The 21802-nt window shown below is 34.4% G+C and overlaps 1 protein-coding gene across 2 annotated transcripts in view; it reads right to left on the reverse strand.

The window, feature by feature from the left end:
• Positions 1-3509: 3509 nt before the first annotated feature.
• kz (putative ATP-dependent RNA helicase kurz) overlaps positions 3510-21802 on the reverse strand; it is a 304771-nt gene continuing 286478 nt past the window's right edge. For both annotated transcript variants that reach the window (XM_090413301.1, XM_090413300.1), the window contains exons 24-26: positions 20153-20321; positions 9505-9602; positions 3510-3643 (exon numbers count right to left, since the gene is read on the reverse strand). In XM_090413301.1, the coding sequence (XP_090269427.1) occupies positions 3567-3643; positions 9505-9602; positions 20153-20321 (344 nt within the window). In that variant the 3' untranslated portion in view covers positions 3510-3566. The remainder of the gene's footprint in view (positions 3644-9504; positions 9603-20152; positions 20322-21802) is intronic.

Here is a 21802-nt window from a genome sequence, read left to right on the forward strand (position 1 = left end):
TTTGGGAAAATTTTTAGAAAAGAGCAAAGCTAATAATAATGGCAAGTACCTGTTGCATTTCTGCTGAGGATAGGGACTGATTATTACTAACACAATGTGCACAAATTCACATGGAGAGAAGATGCAAGGAATAAGAAAAGTCTCACTGACTGTGGTATTATTGATAGTGATGTTTTCTCCCTGGTGCAGGACACCAGAGCATACAGAGGATTTGAAATTGGAAGTGATCACCATTTAGTCTTGGGCAGGACGAAATTGAATTTCATATTGAAAAGAATAACATGTAAGAAAGTTTTAAAGCGAATAAAAGTTAAGCAGCTCTCAGATGTGAACTATAGACTAAAATATAAACATTATTCAAGAAAAAATGAAAACGTTTAAGAACAAGAACCAAACGTTGAAGATTCAGTGGCAACACTGAGTGATTCAGCCAAAGACATGCGGTGAGGTTGTCTGCAAGAATAGAAAATCAGAACTCTATGGTGAACAAAAGAAGTACTGGACAGTGAAGGAAAAGAAGAAAGCATATCAAAAGTTCCTGGCAAATAAGTCAGCTTGTGCTCTTAGAGAATACAGAGACAAATGTAAGAAAGCTACATTGAGTAAAACTAGCCAAACAAAAGTCATGGGAGAACTTTGGCAGGTACGTAGAAAATAAATATCAAGAAGGTGGCAAGATATTCTGGAGGTTGTTGAAGAACCTGAGAAATTGAGGAAAGAGTGCTATTACAAATTAGAGATGATAAAGGTGACATGAAAACTGGACGAAAAGATATCCTTGAAGTATGGAGTAAATACTTCAAAAAATTACTAAATGACAGCACAGTGGTAAAAAAAACACTCAACAGGCATGCAGTCATATCTATACTTGAAATAGAAAAAGCCATCAAAGGCCTGAAATGTGAAAAGGCAGCAGGAGTAGATGATATTCAACCAGAAATGTTTAAGTAAATAGTGGCTGCATTGCATAGTTCAGAAGGCCTGGACAGAGGCGAATTCTATTCGTCCCTCTGTCCAGTTCTCTGGCGAATTCTATGAATGTGAGAATTACAGAGATATTTCCCTACTGAGTGTTCCTGGTAATATATATGTAAGTATATCTTACCAGGAATATACAGGGTGTTCGGGATAAATTTGACAGTTTCGTAAGGAAAAAGAAAATCTTCTTTGTATCTATTAAATTTAATGAATTGACAAAAAAACATTACAGGCAGAGTTAATTACAATACTATCAACAAGATTTACTCAAAATAACCACCATTAGCATCGATCACAGCTTCAATTCTGCTTCGGAACCTCGAACAAGCTGATGCTACAGTCTCCCTGGGAAGGGCCGCAAAAACTGTTTTAATTTTATCCATTAACTGGGCTTTTGTATTACTGGAAGTGCGATTGGTGTCTTTTTCAACTGCGCCCCATACAAAATAATCCATGGGGTTAAGGTCTGGGGAGTTTGGAGGCCAAACATTTGGACTGGTGAAGTCGTAGAAATTTTCAGACAACCATTTTTGACTTTTCCCAGAGGTGTGGCAAGGGGCCGAATCCTGTTGCCATACATACGGCCTACCATTGGCTACCCTTGTTATCCAGGGCTTGACTACAGTTAGCAACTCCACGAACAAAGCCCGAATTCCAATGCCAGGGTTCTTCAACACCTGTTCCTGCAGATTTGCGAGGAATTCTGCTGTACGAACGCAATCAGATCGTCTGCTAGGGATCTTTCTTCTTGCTACATCCTCGTAGTCACCATTGCAAGTCTCTAGTTCATGCCTGATTGTTTTTACTGTATTCAGGGAGCATTGGGCAGCAGTCGTAATATCCTTATTTTGATGGCGGGCACGAATCATCATGATACAAGTTATTCTCTTCCATGATTCAGGTGGGTTCCAGCTATCCATCCTTTCTGACATCTTGTATATGAATGAAGAAGGGTGCAAACTTTTAAATGAAGAGAAGTGTGTGTTAATACATGCAACTTACGGAAAAATATAATTAATTATAAATATGTCAAATTTATCCCGAACACCTTGTATATATATATACACACCGTTACACAAGTATACTTGAGAAATGGTTGAGAAGAATTGTGAAAGAAAAGCTTTTTGAAGAACAAGCTGGATTCAGGCCAAATAGAGGCTGTCAGGATCAGATTTTCACTTTACAACAAATAGTTGAGAAATTATCGGAATATAACAAAGATCTGTATTTAAGTTTCGTAGATCTGGAAAAGGCATATGACAAGGTGCCAAGAGAGAAGCTATTCAAAATGCTACAGTTATATGGGATGAATGAGGCATTATATCAAATAATACTTAGTCTTTATTTCTTTATTTGAATTGTAAGTCAGTGTTAGAAATGAAGGAAGTACAGAAAGATGGTTTAATGTTAAATATAGTGTCAGACAAGGATGCAGATGATGTTATACTTCTAAATAAATATGCTACAAGTCGGCAAGATTTCCTGACTAAATTGAATAACTGTTGTAATAGATATGGTATGAAGGTCAGCAATAAAAAGACAAAGACAATGAAAATAGGTAGAATCGCTGAAAATGTCAACTGTGTTTTGAATGGGGAACCTGTAGAAGAAGTAAAACATTTCAGCTACTTAGGCAAGATTTTGAGTGAAAATGGTAAATTAAATATAGAAATAGACAATAGAATCAACAAATCTGGTATGGTGGGAAGTCGACTGAATAAATTCATATGGAATAAGGGAAAAATTAGTCAAAACACTAAATTAGCTGTATACAAGACAGTGTTCAAACCAGTTTTAACTTATGGATCTGTCAGCTGGGTCAGAAGTAAAACACTTGGCCAAAGACGAGAGTCCTGAGAAAGATTATAGGCGTCAACAGAAGGCATCAATGGCAATATCATATTAAAAACGAGGATATTAAGAAAGAACTTGACATTGTTATCATCCAGGAATGTGTTATAATCTCAGTGTCAGTTAAACAGAATGGGAGAGGGAAGATTAGCAAAACAAGTGTTCTCTGCCAGGTTGGCAGGAAAAAGAACCAAATATATAGGTATACTGATATAGTAAAAAGTGCCTCAGAAGATAGAAATATAAAATCTGACAATGTTAGAGCCTTGACAGGTAACAGATTGATTTGGAGGAAAATTGTAGATAGGAAGTTAGTAAGGATGTGAATTTTTCATCTAGTGCTATCATATCCTGTACACCCCTTGAGGATAAATGTCAGGAATTTGATGATCATAAATTAGATGAGGATGTAAATTCTAAATTGTCTTTACATTAAATGATTCTGAAGCTGCTGCTCATTCAGAAATTGTAAACAATGAATCAAGTTATGAGAATTGATTTTTATAGTGATCATCTACTCTATATGGAATATGTATTTGAGACATTCCATGCGTCTTTACTTATCAACAATAAAAAGAACTTTTTTCCTATCCCCTTCAATGATAACAACAATTCACTCTAAATCTTGATTTTATAAGCTACTGAACAGATAAATATAACGAATGTCAGACTGCACCAAATTCAACAATAAAAATTCTTTATATATGCATTTTACAGTTCTAAGTTAGTAATGATGATTACAGAAGGGGCCACTTTTCAGATACTTCAAAATGAAGACTTTCTGGTAACCAGCAGCAGTATTCTTTTAACAAATCTAAAAAAAAAAAAAAAGTATTCAAATATGGTATCATTGTGTTAGTTTCAGCAACATGTAAAAGTAACATATTAAAAAACAACGATTTTAGAATGAACATTCAATTAACCCATGACGATTCTCTCATGAGTTCACTCCAAACTTTAAATTCCATTTAGGGCAGAGCCTTTTCAAATGCTTTTCTAAAAATGAGTTAGCCCATGTCTCATACTTGGTAGTAGAGTGTTGCATCACAAGCAAACATGCCAGAAGAGCATGTGCAATTAACAGATATAATTACACTAACCTCATAGCCTTAGTGGTTTTCTTTGGCTGTAATTTATGAACAATACAACCCAACAGATTTTTTTTAGTATCCCCCCCCCCCCCCCCATACACACATACACAGGTGCTTTTCACTACCCACTTTCCCTCTAAACTTACCAAAACTTAAGCAGACATGTCAATAATCAAATACCTTCCAATCCACTGCATCAACTTTTAAATAAAACTTTTTCAATAAGCTCCTTGTCTCTTTTCAACTACAGTAATGCACAACTGTCTCTGCTACATATTAACAACCTCAAGTATGAAATTTAAAAAAATAAAAAAAAAAATGCACACACAATTACATGGATTACAGCACATCTTGAGACAACACCCTTTCCAAATTTCTAATAGGATTTAATGCACACCAATAATGGAAATCATTTCTTGCTTACACATTGCGGAAGTAAATGTGTTTTATTCCATTTCATCTCTTTTGTATTGACTCAAAGGTATGAGGCTTGCTTATGATACGACACTAAATCCAATTTACGTTGTTTGCTATGGTAAATTCTACATGTTCTTTTTTGTTGGCCAGCTTTGTGGGGATGAAAAATCCTAACACTTCCCTATGAGACTCTCCTTCAAAGAACCTCTATAAGCTATTATAGAGGTTCTTTGCATCCTGGACAGAATTGTGGGTGAACCTAAGTCCTTCCAATTTGAAGAGCATCATCAATCCAACTAAGCTATGAAGGCTCAATATATTTTACAGATAGGATAATTCATATTTTGTACATTTTAGGTAATATGGCAGTTCAACATATTATAAATTTAAAAATAAATTGAGTTAATGTAGATCAAATGAGTGAACTTCTACAACAGTTATGTTTAGTCAGTACAAAAACAAAACAATCTTATCAAATGATTTGGCTTACTTAGCTAGAAATATGAATTTTCATCATCATTTCTGATATATCCTCAAGGAGTGGACAGGAGACATGATGGTTCTATATAATTAATCTTAGCTTCCTATCAAGAATTTTCTTTGAAATTAATCTGCAGTTTGTTAGTTTTCCAATACTATTTGTTCTCATGTTTTGGGCTTGTAAGGTATTTTACTAACCGTATGAATAAGCTTGAAGATTAATCTCGTGGATTCATCATAAAAATTATGGAAACAACTACCATGTTAGGAGTAAAACTTCAGTTTAATATAAACCAAAATAATCACTTGATGTTTTGACCTTCACATTAAGGTCATCATCTGGAGTACACACACACACACATATATATATATATACAAAGAAACAAGCTGCGCTACAGTCTACCTGATATGCTAAAGTTACATTGATTTGGTCAAACTCTTAGCCTGACTGCTGGTGGAAAAAAAAAAACCTTACTACATCAATGCTAGAGTCGTTATTATTATTATCATTATCTGTTGGTTACAAAAATGAATTAAGCTAGAGAGCAACATGTTCACACAAAATTACTCATATAAGTATACATATAAATTAAAACAGTACGGATGGTGGCCAATAAAAGCTGAAATAGTTGCTTAGAGTCCTGAAGTCAGGATTTGTTGGAAAACTTGAAGAACTAAGTGGGCTGAATGTGTGCCATCCAAATTCTTGGGATTTTTATGCCACCATTATTGTTAAGATTAGGATGTCTAATCAAAATTTCACAGGCTTCTTTAAATTTCCGTTCATACAAGTTTTGTATAATGTAAAGAACTTTTATTGTACTTTTCTAATCAATTTGGTGTAGAATGTTAAGAGCATGATCTGAGAGGTCTGCTTCACCAAAATTGTTAAATTTAATGTGTCATTTATGTTATTTTTTATGGATAGGGATTGTATGTCCAATTTCACCAATATAAGGTAAGTTACAGCTGCAATAGACAGAATAAACTCCATGGCAATAAGCCAATTGGGGGGGGGGGGGGGGGGGGATCCTTAGAGTAGTTGAATATGTTTTTTTATTTTTATAGGTGGTTTAAAAGTAGCATTAAGATTATAATGATGCAGAATTCTAACTTATTTTTTCTTGACAACCCTTTAACATATGGGATAGCTATGGTTTTACTGTAATCTATATTATGTGTTTTTTGATGATATTTTATGAAGAACTTTATTGATAGTATTTTTGCTATAGCCATTATTTATAAATGTATTGCTAATAATTTGTAACTCCTGTTTAAGAGCTTATTCATTAGAGCAAATTGTTATATAATTTTGAGTCATTAACACCCTCAGTTTTTGAGGGTGTTAATGACTCAAAGTTTTTGTGAAGGGTGATGATATGAGTTTTGCATTGGCCAGTGTGTGTAGGCTTCTGGTAGACATGTTGTGTGAATATGTTGCTCTCTAGCTTAATTTATTTTTGTAACCAAACAGACAATAATAATAACAGGACTCTAGCACTGATGTAGTAAAGTTGTTTTTTTTCCCTACCAGAGATCAGGCCAATGGTTTAATGGTTGACCAAATCAATTATCTAGATTGTAGTGCAGCTTGTTTCTTTTCAGGTCCTAAGGGCTTGTTCACTCAAAAAACTGTATATAGTTTTCTTTTCTCAATATTCATTTTTATATTTTACTCAAAACCAAATTGTAACTGTTTTCTCCATGCAAGTTTATGCACATCTTTAAGATGGAATGTGGTGTTAGCTATGACAAGTCCATGTTCTAACAGAAATCCAGTAGGCACAGTTGATTCTCACTATAGCAAACACCACTATAACAAACTCCTGAAAATTCCCAATCAGAGCCCCAGAAGTACAGAAGAAATTCACTATAGCAAATATCCTCTATAACCAACTCCCTGTGGACTTCATGAGTTAACTATAATGAGAGTTTACTGCATTTACCATAGCACAAGAGCAAAATGAATAACATTAACAATGCCTCCTTTTTCTCCAATTTTTTCCAAAGCATTGCTATGTGATCAATTCTTACTCTGCTGTCTTCCAATAACAATCAGCTTTTCCTTTTTATTTCAGCTGATGTCTCTCTAATTATTCAAAAAATATCTTAACTTCTTCCATACTAGAACCTTCTGCAGGACTTGATTGAAACTGCCTGTCATTTAAGTTTAGTTTATTAAGTTTATATTCATAGTTAATATTAAATACTATAACTGTTCCTTTCTTTCCCAAACATTATTACCTGAATATAACACTTTAGTTACTATTTAGAAGCATCATACATAATTTTGTCTTCTTCATCTCAGTAATGCTAATTACCATATACATGGGCATATAAGATGATATATGAAGTTAAAAAAAAACAACAACTGCTGAAACAAGGGCTTATCTTATACTCTGGAAACATCATCAAGCAGTTGTCTTGCTCCTACAGTAACATGCTATATAGCAGTGTTATGTTAGATATGTGGCATGTTATTATAATCTTTGGATTTTATATTATGTTAATATACTGATGTATTAGTATATTAATATATTCTATATAGAAACATTTGTATTTAATAAATATATCAGTAGGGTAAGCGAATAAAAACCTTACTGGTGTGATCATGTGAACTACAATATACAAAACCAAAGACTGGTATAAATATAACAAACTATTTTACCAATCCTCTTCTAGGAGGAAGACATAAATTAAAAGTAAAGAAAATTCCTGTTGTGATTTCTATGCCTACATTATATTAAAGTAATACGTAAAAAAACAGTCAGCAGTGAGTATAGCACAAAGTAAACATCCTGAAAAGAAATCTTGGGGATCATCTAATATGCCCAGTCGCCTTGTATCCTGGTATATGCCATATCAACATAGTATTTCTGTAATTCCTTTGCTAGATTCATCTCTTTTCCACTGACAATATAGCACCATCAATACATGTTTCTTACATGTATTTATGGTGCTAAATTGGAGTAGAGCTCTCATAGTATCTATATATAAAAAGCAAAATAAAACAATGTGAGAATTAGAATATTTCTCAACTGAGTGTTCCTGGTAAGATTTATGCAAGTATACTTGAGAAATGGTGAGAAGGACTGGAAGGGAAGATTAGTGAAGAAAAAGCTGAATTCAGGCCAAATACAGGCTGCCAGGATCAGATTTTCACTTTATGACAAATAGTCAAGAAATCATGGGAATATAACAAAGATCTGTATTTAAGTTTTATAGATCTGGAAAAGGCATATGATAAGGTGCCAAGAGAAAAGCTATTCGAAGCGCTACAGTTGTATGGTGTCAATGGAACATTATAAGGTTCCATTATAATGGGTAGCAATATTTGGTCTTTATTTGTGTTGTAAGTCAGCAGATAGAATTGAAGGAAGTACAGGAAGATAGTTTAATGTTAAATCTGGTGTTAGACAAGGATGTACATTAACCTCTCTGTTATTCATTATCTATTTGGATCACATTATGAAGGAAAGTGATATTAAACTTGATATCAAAATTGGAAATGCTAATCTCAGTTCTTTACTTTATGCAGATGATGTCATACTTCTAAATAAATCCACAAGTCTGCAAGATTCCCTGACTAAACTGAATGACTGTTGTAATAAATTTGATATGAAAATAGGCAGAAACATTGAAAATATCAACTGCATTGTGAATGGAGAAACTATAGAACAAGTAAAACATTTCAGCTACTTAAGCACAATCTTTACTAAAGATGGTAAATTAAATATGGAAATAGACAACAGAATCAACAAAGCTGGTATGGTTGGAAGTCAACTGAATAAATTTATATGGAATAAGAGAGAAATTAGCTGTATACAAGACAGTATCAAACCAATGTTTAACTGATGGATCTGAGAGCTGGCGTAGAAGTAAAACACTTGACCAAAGGATTAGAGACCGCAGATAAAGGAGTCCTGAGTAAGATTACAGGTGTGAACAAATGGCATCATTAGCAATATCATATTAAAAACGAGGATATTAGGAAAGAACCTGACATTGTCAGCATCCAGGAATGTATTAGCAGAGTTAATCTCGGGTGGTATGGTCACTTAAACAGAATGGGCGAACTAAGATTAGCAAAACAAGTGTTCTCTGCCAGGTTGGCAGCGAAACAACCCAGAGGAAGACCAAGATATAGGTGGATTGATATGGTACAAAGTGCCTTAGACGATAGAAATATCAGATCTGATAATGTTGGAGTCTTGACAAGTAACAGACTGATTTGGAGGAAAATTGTAGATAGGAAGTTAGTAATGATGTCAAATTTTCATGTAATACTATCATATCCTGTACACCCCTTGAGGGTACATGGCAGGAATTTGATGACCTTTTCTTGCTTTCTGAGCTTCATTAAAAATCTGATATCGAAACATTACCTTTTCAAAAGCAATGATATTCCAAACATACTACAAAAATCTCTGAATTGAGGTATTTTCATTTTATATTATTGAAGTTCTATAGTGCTTTTGAAAAGGCTATTCTAAAACATAACTATACATCAAAAAATAGTATTAGTGAAGAGAATTCAAGCAAGTAGAAATTTATCCCAGCACTGCTATGTGCTCTGTAATTTGTTGTTGAACATATTAAAGAAGGAGCAAAAGTTAATACAATTGTTTCAAATTTGAATTTCAATAAAAATAATTTAAAATAACAAAAAGTCTATTAAAACACTTACACTGAGGGTTATTTTTCCACACTTCATATAGATTTTCTCGAGAATCTACGTTCTTCAAAACAATAGCTTCAAGTATTATATCAGTTCTTTTCTGCAACCTGAGAAGGTATAAATAATTTAAACCCATTGACACAGAATACAAGACATGAAATTTACACTGAATTTATGTCACGTTGAATTTACATGGAAATTCAATAATTTATATAAAATTATTGAATTTTTATATAGTAATAGTGGTTCCATCAAAAATAAATTATACTTGTAAGCATAACTGTTTAAATATGGATTTAAATGTTTTATTTAGTTTCAATATTTCAAACTACAACAGAATGTAATCAACTAGGTTTGTCACTATATGTTAATAAGTTCTTTATACTCAACTTTTGACCTGTAATTTTATGCTTAGTATATGAATCTAGGTTTGATTTGAAATACACAGAGGTGAGAGTTGTCCCAAAGAACAATCATTATATTCCTGATTTTCACCCTCTGTGGTGTACAAGATATTATGATAGTACTACTTGAAAAATTATTAGTACCTTCCTTCCCATCCATAATTCTACAAAACTACTATGTTATCTGCAAAGAGTCCAATATTGTCAGACTTATTGCATCTTCTAAGGCATTTCGAACTGCACCAAACATCTAGATCTTGGTCTTCTTCCTTCTCCTGCCATCCTCACAAACATTTGTTCTCCTAACCTTTTCTCTCCTATTTCACTATCTTCTGAAAAACAGTCTTTTTTGCATGAAATAAAATGGATGAGTTTTATTAACATTGAAATGGACATCAATAGGTGTTGGGTTTAGTGAAAGGTCATTCATGTATAGTAAGAAAAGCAGACAAAATTACAGACCCTGTAAAACTCTGGAAATTCTGAAGATGTCATCCATGATGCACACTGAATGATCAAAGAGGAAACTAACAATGCAAGTGCAAAGATTGGAAGATATACCTTACGATGATAGGCTGGTAAGCTATTAATATTAATATTAACAGCACCAGTAGTGATACTTGTTCTTGAATTCATTCACACTATTTGCACTCACCACCTCCAATGGCAATCCATTCCAATCACATACCACTCTATGAAAGAAAAATCTAGCTCTTACCTGTTCGTGATGGCATTCATTCTCAACTTCCAAGAATGCTCTCTCGTCCTTCCTTCACCGTCCATAAAATGAAAAATTCCATCTATTAATATCCTGTATGACCCTTTCAAAAGTTTTAAGTCTCAATCATATTGTCCTCTTTCTCCTAGTTGCTAGAGTCCACGAATTCTCAATCTGTCTTCATTATCAGTATTTCAGAATCTGCTATCATTTTTAACACACTCCTTTGCACTCTCCACTGTATCAGAATCAACACAGAATCCAGGAGACTCAGACCCGCACACAATAGTCAAAGTGAGGTCCTATCAGGATCTTGTTAAGAGGCAAAATGACTTCCTTATTTTTACATATCAAGGTTCATTTCAGCATTCCAATTATCTTCTGAGTTGTATTTGTAATCTTTGCTATATGACCTTTGAACTTCAACTTCTTATATACTAAAACTTTTAAGATCCCTCGCCTGATCAGTTTCTTTTTAGCATAATGCTGTCAAAATAACATGACATTGGATATCTCATCACATAAAAGTGCAGGATTTTACCTTTACTACCATTGAACTGACAGCTATTTTCCTAAATACAATTTCAGCATATTCGAATTATTCTACAAGTATGGAAAATATGCAGTGCAGCAAATAGCAGTATGTCTCTTGTCAAATCCTTCCCAAGCATTGAATTGGGAAGGATTTGAATTAGATTGAATAACAATGGACCAAGGACTGATCCTTGTGGCATGCTACTGATTACCCTTAAATGTTGAAGACTCATATACTGCTTTTTGATATCTGTTAGTCAGCCATCCTCTTATCCATGCCAATAATTTATAATCCAATCCCATATTCTTCAATTTATACATCTTCCATACTGTATTCTGTCAAAAGCCTTAGCAAAGTCCAAAAGTACTATGGTGTATCCATTCCCCTTATCTAACTCAAAGGTACCTTTTTTACAGAATGTGAGCAATTTGTTCAAACATGACCTTCACTTAGTAAGCCCATGCTGTTCATTGCAAAGTATACATTCTCTGTCAACCCATTTCTGTATGCAACTCCTGACCAGGTTTTTTTTAAATCTTCACCACCACTCCAGATACTGATTGGCTGAGAGTTGGATACATCTGTCTTTGCACCACCCTTGCACAATGGGATTACCATACATTATTTCCAATCCTGTGGAATCTTTCCTGTTCTGAGACTCAAATTATATAGCATGGTCTAAGGAATAGCCAGTTCAGCTGAATCTGCTTTTAGTGCAAAAGCTTACATACTTGAGTTTCTTCATCCAGTGAAGAGATAGCAGTGAGCTCAATGTTGCATACACCAGGTTGATAGATTTTAGAAAAATGGGCACTCATTAGTTGAACAATCTATCACATGTATACATCTGCATTCAGCAGAGTTATTCTTTCTTTTACTTGCATCATAATGATAAGATAAGAATTCTATATCCCAAAAACATTACAATGGATAACACAAGTTTTCCCAAATCTTTCCAATGCTGATTACCAAAGATGGATGATGTAATGGCTGGGAAATCTGCTCTGGATCAAGGATGATGAAGTTAACTGTTAATATACCATTGATATGGAATCATATCAATGGTATATGTCCTTAATATCAGTTATTTTTACAATTAAAAAAACAGTCATGTGAAAGGACCCACTATGCCTACCATGTGAAGGAAAGATGGTGGCAACAAAGGCCAACAACAAAAGATTACTTTGAGTCCCACCGATAGCCAACAAACCGAAGTGCCATAGTTGCGAATTCGAAGTTAAATTAAAAAAGGTATACTGTGTGATTTCTGCTGCAACTGGCTACATACTTCCTGTGCAAAAATGGATGAATCGCTGCACAAACTTTTTATCGAATTGAACCAGCCTTTCTTCTGTTCGATGTGCCTTCCTTCCATTAAACAGCTGCTGAATCTAGGTAAATGAGTTGAAAATCTTGAAACCTTAATAATAAGATTGATACTTTCTCTTCCAAAATCTGAAAGTTGGAAACTAACCTCGAGATGCTCGACGACCAGTGGCCGATCGCAAGTGCATCCATATCCGCTAATGAACTCCGCGATCTAATCGCATCAAGCGTACATACGTCAGTCAAGGCTGAAAAGGAGACTTAACACCGCTATTCTGAACTTTCTGGAGGAAAACAGTAAATCATTATAAGATGTCAGTAAACTAGCAGGTGAACACAACTTCAATCCCAGAAATATCGTCAAATGCCATCTTTTCGGATCCATAAACAAAAGAAAGGACAGAGCGAACTTTCCACGTCTCGTGAAAGTGATCTGTGATACAAACACATATTAATTAATAGCAGTGATAAATAGCAAGCTTAAGGACAGTTCCCTAATCGCACGCACATGCTCAACCTGATTTAACCTTTACACAAAGGGAACAAAGACGCCAACTCAAAAGACAAAAGAAAAACACCAAAATGGAGACAACAGCTGGATCATAGACTACAAACAAACCAAACTACTGCAAAAACCAAGTGACGGCACTAGTAGCCACCAAGGACACCAGTATGCAGGCACTGCATAGGAAACGTGCAAGACCCTTGCGGTCAAAGCCATACCTCACAGAACCTTGCATATCCACTACACCAACATCCACGGTCTCAACTCCAACCTTAATAGTGTCCACTATCATCTGCAGTCAACCAAACCCCACCTACTCTTCTTAACAGAAATTCAAATCTCACCTTCCCCAAGCACTATCCATCTCAACCATCCAACCTATACACTATTTAACTCCTTTCGACCCAAGGGTGGTGCCTGCGCATATATCCGCTCTGACATACCCTGCCAGAGAGCACCTAACCTAAATATCACCTAATATCCTTACCTTCTTTGGTTAAAAATATCCCTCCCATTTATATCACTCTCCTAATACCACAAACCACTCCGAGCTATTTAATTTCCTCTCCTTAAAAGTTAATTTTCTACAGTCCCATTCTCCTAATAGTGAAATCATCCTCATAGGTGATTTTAATGTCCATAACATCAACACCAACTTTTTTCTCTTCCAGTTGTACAGATTCTGCAGGCAGAGATGCTGAAACATTTGCCATCACCAACGACCTTACACAAATTGTTCACAAGCTGACCAGAATACCAGATAACCCAAATCACTCCCCAAATACCTTAGATCTCTTCCTTACCAATGACCCTTCCAAATATACAATGAACGTAGTGAAGCCCCCCCCCTGGGTAATTCTGAACCACAACATATTGCTCATCTCCTGCAACAATGCTTACACAGTCTTACCTACACAAGAGTAGTTTGGCATTATAACAGTGCCAAATGGGACAATACTTGGTTGGTATCAGTAGACACGCTTGTGGTCATGATATGCTTAATTACAGCATAATAGACATTAATATATATCAATACACACAGTACACATTTTTCCAAACCATTTGGAACAAACTGTTAATTCTTTCCATGTGCTCATCATTCATCATATAAGATCAAAATGACTCACAAGTGAATGCTGATATCTCCTTTATAGTCACAAAATTTGCACACTGCATAGGTTAATAACTGCAATTTTCCTGAAATTAGGGAGAGAAATACTACTACTTGTATAAGGAGAGTGTATTTGTTGATTAATCGAGTTGTGAAGACACTTTTTGTCTTAACACCCCCACCCTCAATTTGGTTTATTATATATTCTGCCATTTCACAGGGGATAGTTTTAATTTAGCTTCATTTTTAACAAATAATTTCAGTAATTCTGACAGAAACAGCATGGCAGGAATAATGAGAGTTTTCAGCAATGATGGATGGTTCTTAATTTTGTTACTATGTAAATCCAAATTTAATGTAATTTCAGAAGAATCTATATACATTCACTAATGTTGCATGGCTTTCTCAATACATGCTTTTGTCTCAAGTATTTGTGATATGGTTCCATACATACTACTTATTTTCAAACTTGCATATTTATTTTTTGTTTTCACAAGAAACTGTTTCATTTCAAACTCTAGCATGTGATGGTACAGATAAATTAACAAGAAGTGTAACATTGTCAATTTCATGAAAGAAATCAGCATTAATCATAATATTTCAGTAGCATAAATTGAACTGCATTTGACTTGCTAAATAATGGCACTAACATGTTGTGCTTGTTCATTCTTGAAATTATATAAAATTATATAAAATATAATTTAATATATTATTAATATGTTTAATACTATTTAAAATTAAATAATTAAATATTTGTCCACATATCTTTTATCAGGGTTGATTAAGGGTCAAAGCCAGATAACTGGGAGAAGACCTTCACATAGCCTTCAAGGAATAATAAACAGAACCGACTTGGGCTTTCTGACCTAGTTTACAATCCTCACCTTCATGTGATGCACTGCATTACTAATTACAAAGATGTTACAATGAACAAGGATGGGTTGCCAATTTGGTACTTAGAAGACAAAGTTACATTCTGCATTGGCTTAAACCAAATAAACATGATGAGATATCATGCTAGCTGGGGGAATCATCCAGTTGAACAAGGCCCCTGATGTTTTTGTTGTGAAACTGGACAAACAGTGAAAAGCCAGCTACTGGAATGTCAAAAGAATACCATCAAAAGAAACTCAACTGCAGAAGAACTAGAGTAGCACTACATGGCATAACTGGTGTTATTTAGACAAGAAGACTGAAACAGGTAAGATCTTCTTAAATAATTAATATAGCATGTTATATACATGTAACAGTGATTATGGAAAGTAAGGAGTAGAAATAGTTCAACACCAAACATAAAGATTATTTCTTAATTGGCAGGCAGTTTCAAATAGAGTTACGTGAGCAAATTTCAAAGTGATGAACTGGACAATGAAACTTAAAAAGGTGACATGGATTTTGTTACTTGTATAAGGGAAATATATGACTTCTGCATCAATTTAATCCTTGGTATCTTACTAGGGTCTGGCTCTCACTGATGAGATCTCAATAAAGATTGAAAAACCAGTCTGGGTAGTGATCTTTCCTATAATGCTTTACAATAAGCCTGATTTTGAAGATACTTCATGTACAAACTTTGTTTGCTTATGCTTGAGTATAGCATTAAACAAGGATATAAATCTTATCAAGTTTAATTTATTTGTAACTATTGTTGCCCAGATTTTACCAAGGAAGCAGTAGAGAAATATTTTGAATCATTATAGAAAGAAGATGAAAAAGCTAGTCCTTGTTGGGAATCTAAACAATAAGATAGGGAACAAATCCCAGATAAATATAAAGGTTTTCGAAAATTTGGAGAAAGAGCAGAGCTAATAATGGTAATCATCCTCTTAATTTCTGTTCAGGACAGGTTACTAATCATTATGTTTCAACATAAAGATGTGCAAAAATTCAATGGAAAGAAGACATAAAAAAAAGAAAAATCTTATTGACTATGCTGGTTCAGGAGACAAGAGTGTGCAAAGAATTTGAAATTGGAAGTGATAACCATTTAGTTTTAACATATCAAATTCCTGACATGTATCCTCAGGAAATGTACAGGATATTATCAAAGTACTACATGAAAATGTTACATCATCACAAACATCCCATTAACAATTTTCCTGGAAATTCATCTGTTATCAATCAAGAATCCAATATTATTAGATCTTATATTTCTGTCTTCTTTCCATCTTACTGCATTAATTCACCCAGATCTTGGCCTTCTTCTGGATCCTTTTCCTGCCATACTGACAAAGAATGCTTGTTTTGTGAACCCTCCTGCACTTATTCTGTTCAAGTAACCACTTGATATTAGCTCTGATAATACATTCCTGAATGTTAACAATGTCAATATTCACATTTTTAATATGATACTGCCATTGATGCCATCTGTTCACTCTCCTAATGCGTATTAGAACTCTCATATCTATAGGTATGATTGGCATGATGATTGTATTAATATTAACTACATGACTACAACAGTTTGATGGGTTATTGTTGTTGTTAAACTGGCCTACTTGGCCAAGTGGTTAGCGTATCTGCTCCGTGACTGTCTGAGAAAATACTAGTGGTGGTGGGCAGTAGATGGCACTGGTGTAGATGATGATGATGGTAGTTCACTGTAGTTGATGAATTAAGTGGTAGAGACAGAGAGGTGTAGAGTAGGTGCCCTCCCTCGATGAGTCTTTGGACTCCCTGGAGGTGTCACGTAATAATAATAATAGTCCTTGGACCAGAGCTACTGTGACCAAGTGGGCCCCAGGTGGCAGATAGGGGAATGGCCATCAGAAATGGCGGTTAGTGTAAATATCCAATAAGCAGTTCCAGACCAAAGCGGGCATGTCTGGAGGCACTAAGATGGCAGCCCATCACTAGACTAGGCTGAGGGTGGTTGGTAACCAACCCAGCTGACAAATTCTTATACTCGCAAATTTCAAGGGAATAAAAACCCGACAGTCCAATGAACAATGAAATGGATTTGGAAAAAGAGGACTATGAACTGGAAGAGTAAACATAAGAGACATCAATCACAAGATCGAAGAAATACAAAAAGCCCTAAAACAGAAATGAAATTAGAAATAGCATTAATTTCAGAAACAAAGAAAAAAATCAAACACCTGTACAGAACTTCAGGACTACAGTTTAATATACAGTGAAGTACCCAGCAAAAACAAGCAGATGCAGGTATAGCCATCATGATCAGTAATAAATGGAAAGACAAAACTGAATCATATAACTAAATCTCTGAAAGAATAATACCGGCTAAACTTAAATAAGAAATTTATTACTATCATAAGAATATATGCACCCGAAGAAGCGGAAAAAATCTGAAACAGAAAAATTTTATAAAAACCTCCAAAATGAAAGTCAGAACACAAATAAACAAGATTACTTAATCACTGCAGGCGATTTCAATGCTAGAATTGGATCAAATACATTTTTAAAGATTTAACAGGTAATCAAGAAGAACTAGAGAAATAGAAACAATACAAGAACACAAAAACAAAAGCAGGAGCAATTTAAGATAGAACTGTTATAGCAAGATAGTATCAGAGAACTATATCAAAGACTTACAAATCATGCAAAGAAAATAAACAAAGACGCAGAAACAGAAAATGAATGGCAAAACATTAAACAAATGGCTTCATATGCTGCATGTTTAATGCTGCATATGAAGCCATTTGTACACTCCTGGGAATTGTAGATGGTTGTGAGCTTGTTTGTATTTGCTTAAAAAGTAATGGCTACTCGTCGAAAACTATTAATAAGCATCTATACCACTGCCATCAAAACAACTCAGAAACACAAGACAATCCCAAAGGTTATATCTCCTTACCATATATCAGCTCGCTCTCCATGAAACTAAGAAGAATTTTAAGAAAGTTCAACATAAAAACATGTTTCTCTACTCTTCCTAACCTAAGATCGATTTTAAGCAAATACAAACAAGCTCACAACCATCTACAATTTCCAGGAGTGTACAAAATCACGTGTGACTGCAGGAAGCAATACTATGGCCAAACTGAAAAATCCATCCTCCTATGTCTAGAAGAACATCAGAGAGACATTGCCTACAAAAGAACTAGAGCAAGTGCTCTGTCAAGCCATGTACTGTTTTCAGTAAACACAAATGATGAAGGCCATCAACATGAGATAAACTGGACAACAACCCCAAACCTTCATATATGCCGTGATGAGGTGGAGCGACACATAGTCGAGTCTAAGGAAATTGTTATGGACTCTCATCACATAAATAATAACCTCAGCTATAATCTAACGGACTCTTTCAGCTCTGTTATCCGATATTGGCACACGCGTGAAATCAGACGCACACAGCTACTTAACAATAGAACTTCAACACGGACTGTAGCTACAGTTCAAAGCTAACTGATTTTATGATAGTCGTTTTATAGTGATACGATTTTCTTATAGTGTTTATTTGCTTTCTATGTTCCCAAGCCTGAAGAAGTCGGACAATCCGATGAAACATATTGCGTTTTTAATAAATTTAATTGTTATTCTAGTCTCGATTATAGTCAGTATATATAAATATGAATGTATCCCAGTACCGAGTTAATACTACAAATTGCCATATATATATTTTGTATTCTGTAAGAGCAGAAGCTGAATTACTTGCCAGGAACTTTTATCTTCTTTTCCTTCACTGCCCCTTTAACTTCCTGAGTCCACCATGGAGTTTTTTTTTTTTTCCCTATCCTTAGGGGAAAAAAAACAACCTTATCACATGCCTCTTTGGTTGAATCAATTAATGTTTTCTTCAGGGTTTGACAATGAAATCTCAAATTTCATTTTTGTTTTCAAACTGTTTCATTCTTTGAAAAGTTCTAATAAACACCCAGAACAAAAATGACTGGTTTGTGCAACAAGGTAAAGAGTTTTTTTCTCAGAGGATTGCAAATGATGCAGAAGCATTATAACAAGTATATAACACTTTGTGGGGAATATGTAGAAATAATGTGTAAGCTGCATGGTTCTACCTCAATTCCTTCATGGTGATTATCACAACTTCTCAGCATACCCTCATGTGGATTAAGCTAATATTGAATATAATCCAGTATTCTATATTGGCTAAATTCAATCCTAAATTACAAAATGCCAGCTCATTCATTCATTCACTATCTAGGTGGATATCTACTAAGAGGGTGAACAATGGGAAGGTAGAAACTAGACACTGGCTCAGGAATCCAACTGAACTTCCACATTTGTCTTACAACAGTTGTACATCTTCTTCCTGTACATACTTCAGTTTCCAGCTGTTGAGTAACTGATTACAACTTAAGGCTGCTTAAAAGTCAAAACTAGAAAATTAAAATCAGTTACTCAACAGCTGGAAACTGAAGTATGTACAACTGTTGTAAGACAAAGGTGCATGCTATCTCCACTATTACTGATAATTTATATAGATAACATTATGAAAGAATGTGCATTAAAAACTGATATCAATTCAGATGGTATTATTACTCATAATTAACTCTACTAAAAGTTTTCAAGACTCATTAATTATAACTGAATATAAGTGAATAACTGCTGTAAGAAATTTGGTCTGGGGGGGGGGGGGGTATAGAAAACATCAACTGAATTCTGAACAAAAAACATGAAACAAATAAAAAGAGTTCAGTTTAGTAAAAGAGTTAGTTCAAAAACACTCACAGTAAATGAAAACAACAACCTGCTTGTAAGCACATTGGTTGCATTGTTTATAGCCTTTCTTCAAATAAGTAAATGTTAATAATTGACCTTTGTTCCAAGTTATGTTATTTTATGGAGCTCCACTTATATTTTCTATATTGTTATATTCTTTTTAATCTAAAAAAAAGTAATAAGTTATTTTTTTCAAACATACCTCAAAATTTATTATATTTTACAGTGAGGTTTATACTGATACTCATTTTACCTTTTAGAAAATCCCTTGCATATAGCATGCACCTAATTTTTTTGGGAGAAAAAGTATGTGGTACATGAAAAATATAGCACATATTCGTTAGTATTTAGGTAACTGATTAATAAAATACATGGTATCATTATCAGAGAGTACTTATAGAAAGAGAGAGATGCATACTTGGCCCAGGATTTTACTATAGTGACAGGAAGAGACAAGAGAGATCCACTGTATTTCTTCAGCCCAGGACACACTTGTCCTTCTAGAAGAAATCTAGTAAACCAACGATATCTATCAAATCCAGGAGGCATTTCAAGTTCCACAGGAGGTAAAGGCCAAGACCAGCGACCTAAATTACCAATTTATAAATACATGACGTGTCAATATTAAGGAAAACATTATTAGTGCAATAAATAATGCTATTCATATAATGTAAATCAGCTGTTTAATTGATGATACTCTTTATATATTAAAATAAAATTAATTATAAGCAGAGATAATGAGTCATTGTTATCTCTGCTCTGCAACCAATAAGTCATGGTATAATAAAATTAGTTTAATCCTTTATCCAAGTGTGAGCAAACAAAGTTTGCGCCTGAAAGTATCTTCAGGACTGGGGTAAGGTGGTACAACACTAGGAGAACTCATTGCAAAGGTGGAGCAAGCTACCAACACTCCTATCTCTGTATCTCCCATAATGCAAAACACATCTCCTTGCGGATATGTCTAATGTTATGCATTAAGGGAAGGGCCACTACCCAGGCTAGTTTTGACCTTTATTGAGGTCTCTTCAGTGGGAGCCAGGCACAAGTGGAGATACCAGTCAGAAGCATTGTTGTTGTTACCACCTTACCCCAGTCCTGAAGATACTTTCAGGCGCAAGCTTTGTTTGCTCACACTTGGATAAAGGATTAAACTAATTTTATTATACTCTAACCAAGTGAAAAATAAACTTTCAACAATAAGTCATGGGTCTGTATCCCACCCACAACTTATTGAGAATGTTTTTATGTGGAGATTAAATTTCATCACCTAATAAGTAGGGTGGTAAGACTCACATTACTCCACTTATTAGTCTAGGTAGGGGGTTTCTGAATTATATAACAAATGACTAAAATAAGAGCTTAAAAAAACCTTAGCCCAATCGCAGTACTAATGTACCATAGATTTACAATCTTTTGTGGAGGAGGCAAAAAAGATACAAAAGGTACCTTTTGTGAAGCCACATAAATTCCTATTATAATTACACATACCACACAAAACAAAATTTAATCTGTTTTTAAACAAGTGTGGAAATAATCTGTGAGGATCATAAAAAGATATGTACTGCACTCAATCATGTTTCTGTATCCCAACTCAGATTCCTCACAGCCTCATTTCTAATATGTTGTGATGAATTCATTACACTGACAGAAATGGAAGCCTCATGGCATACCTGCCTCACAGAACACTAATTTCATATTTTTAGCTGTATATTACTTTTTATATCAACAACATGTAATTTTATATCAACCTACCTATTTATTACAAAATATTGTCTGTTTTAAACCAAAACCAAATAGCAACACATTTAACAAAGATCCCAAACACTAATTTTCTCAAAATCTATCCAGCCTGAGAAGTGCTGCCATGTGCATGTGTGTACACTGAACTCAATTCAACTATCCAACCCAACATATCAAAAAGTGGTATACAATAAAATGTATCAAAAAAATGCAATACAGGTAGTATGAACAGCAACAGCAAACCAATATGGAGAAAAGGGTGGGATAAGTTACACACAATAGTTGCAAAAGCTATTATTATATATATATATATATATATATATAA

Source organism: Typopeltis vanoorti, chromosome 24 (assembly GCF_054136105.1).
Source record: "Typopeltis vanoorti isolate ZY-2024b chromosome 24, IOZ_Tvanoo_1.0, whole genome shotgun sequence".
NCBI classification, from domain to species: Eukaryota; Metazoa; Arthropoda; class Arachnida; order Uropygi; family Thelyphonidae; genus Typopeltis; species Typopeltis vanoorti.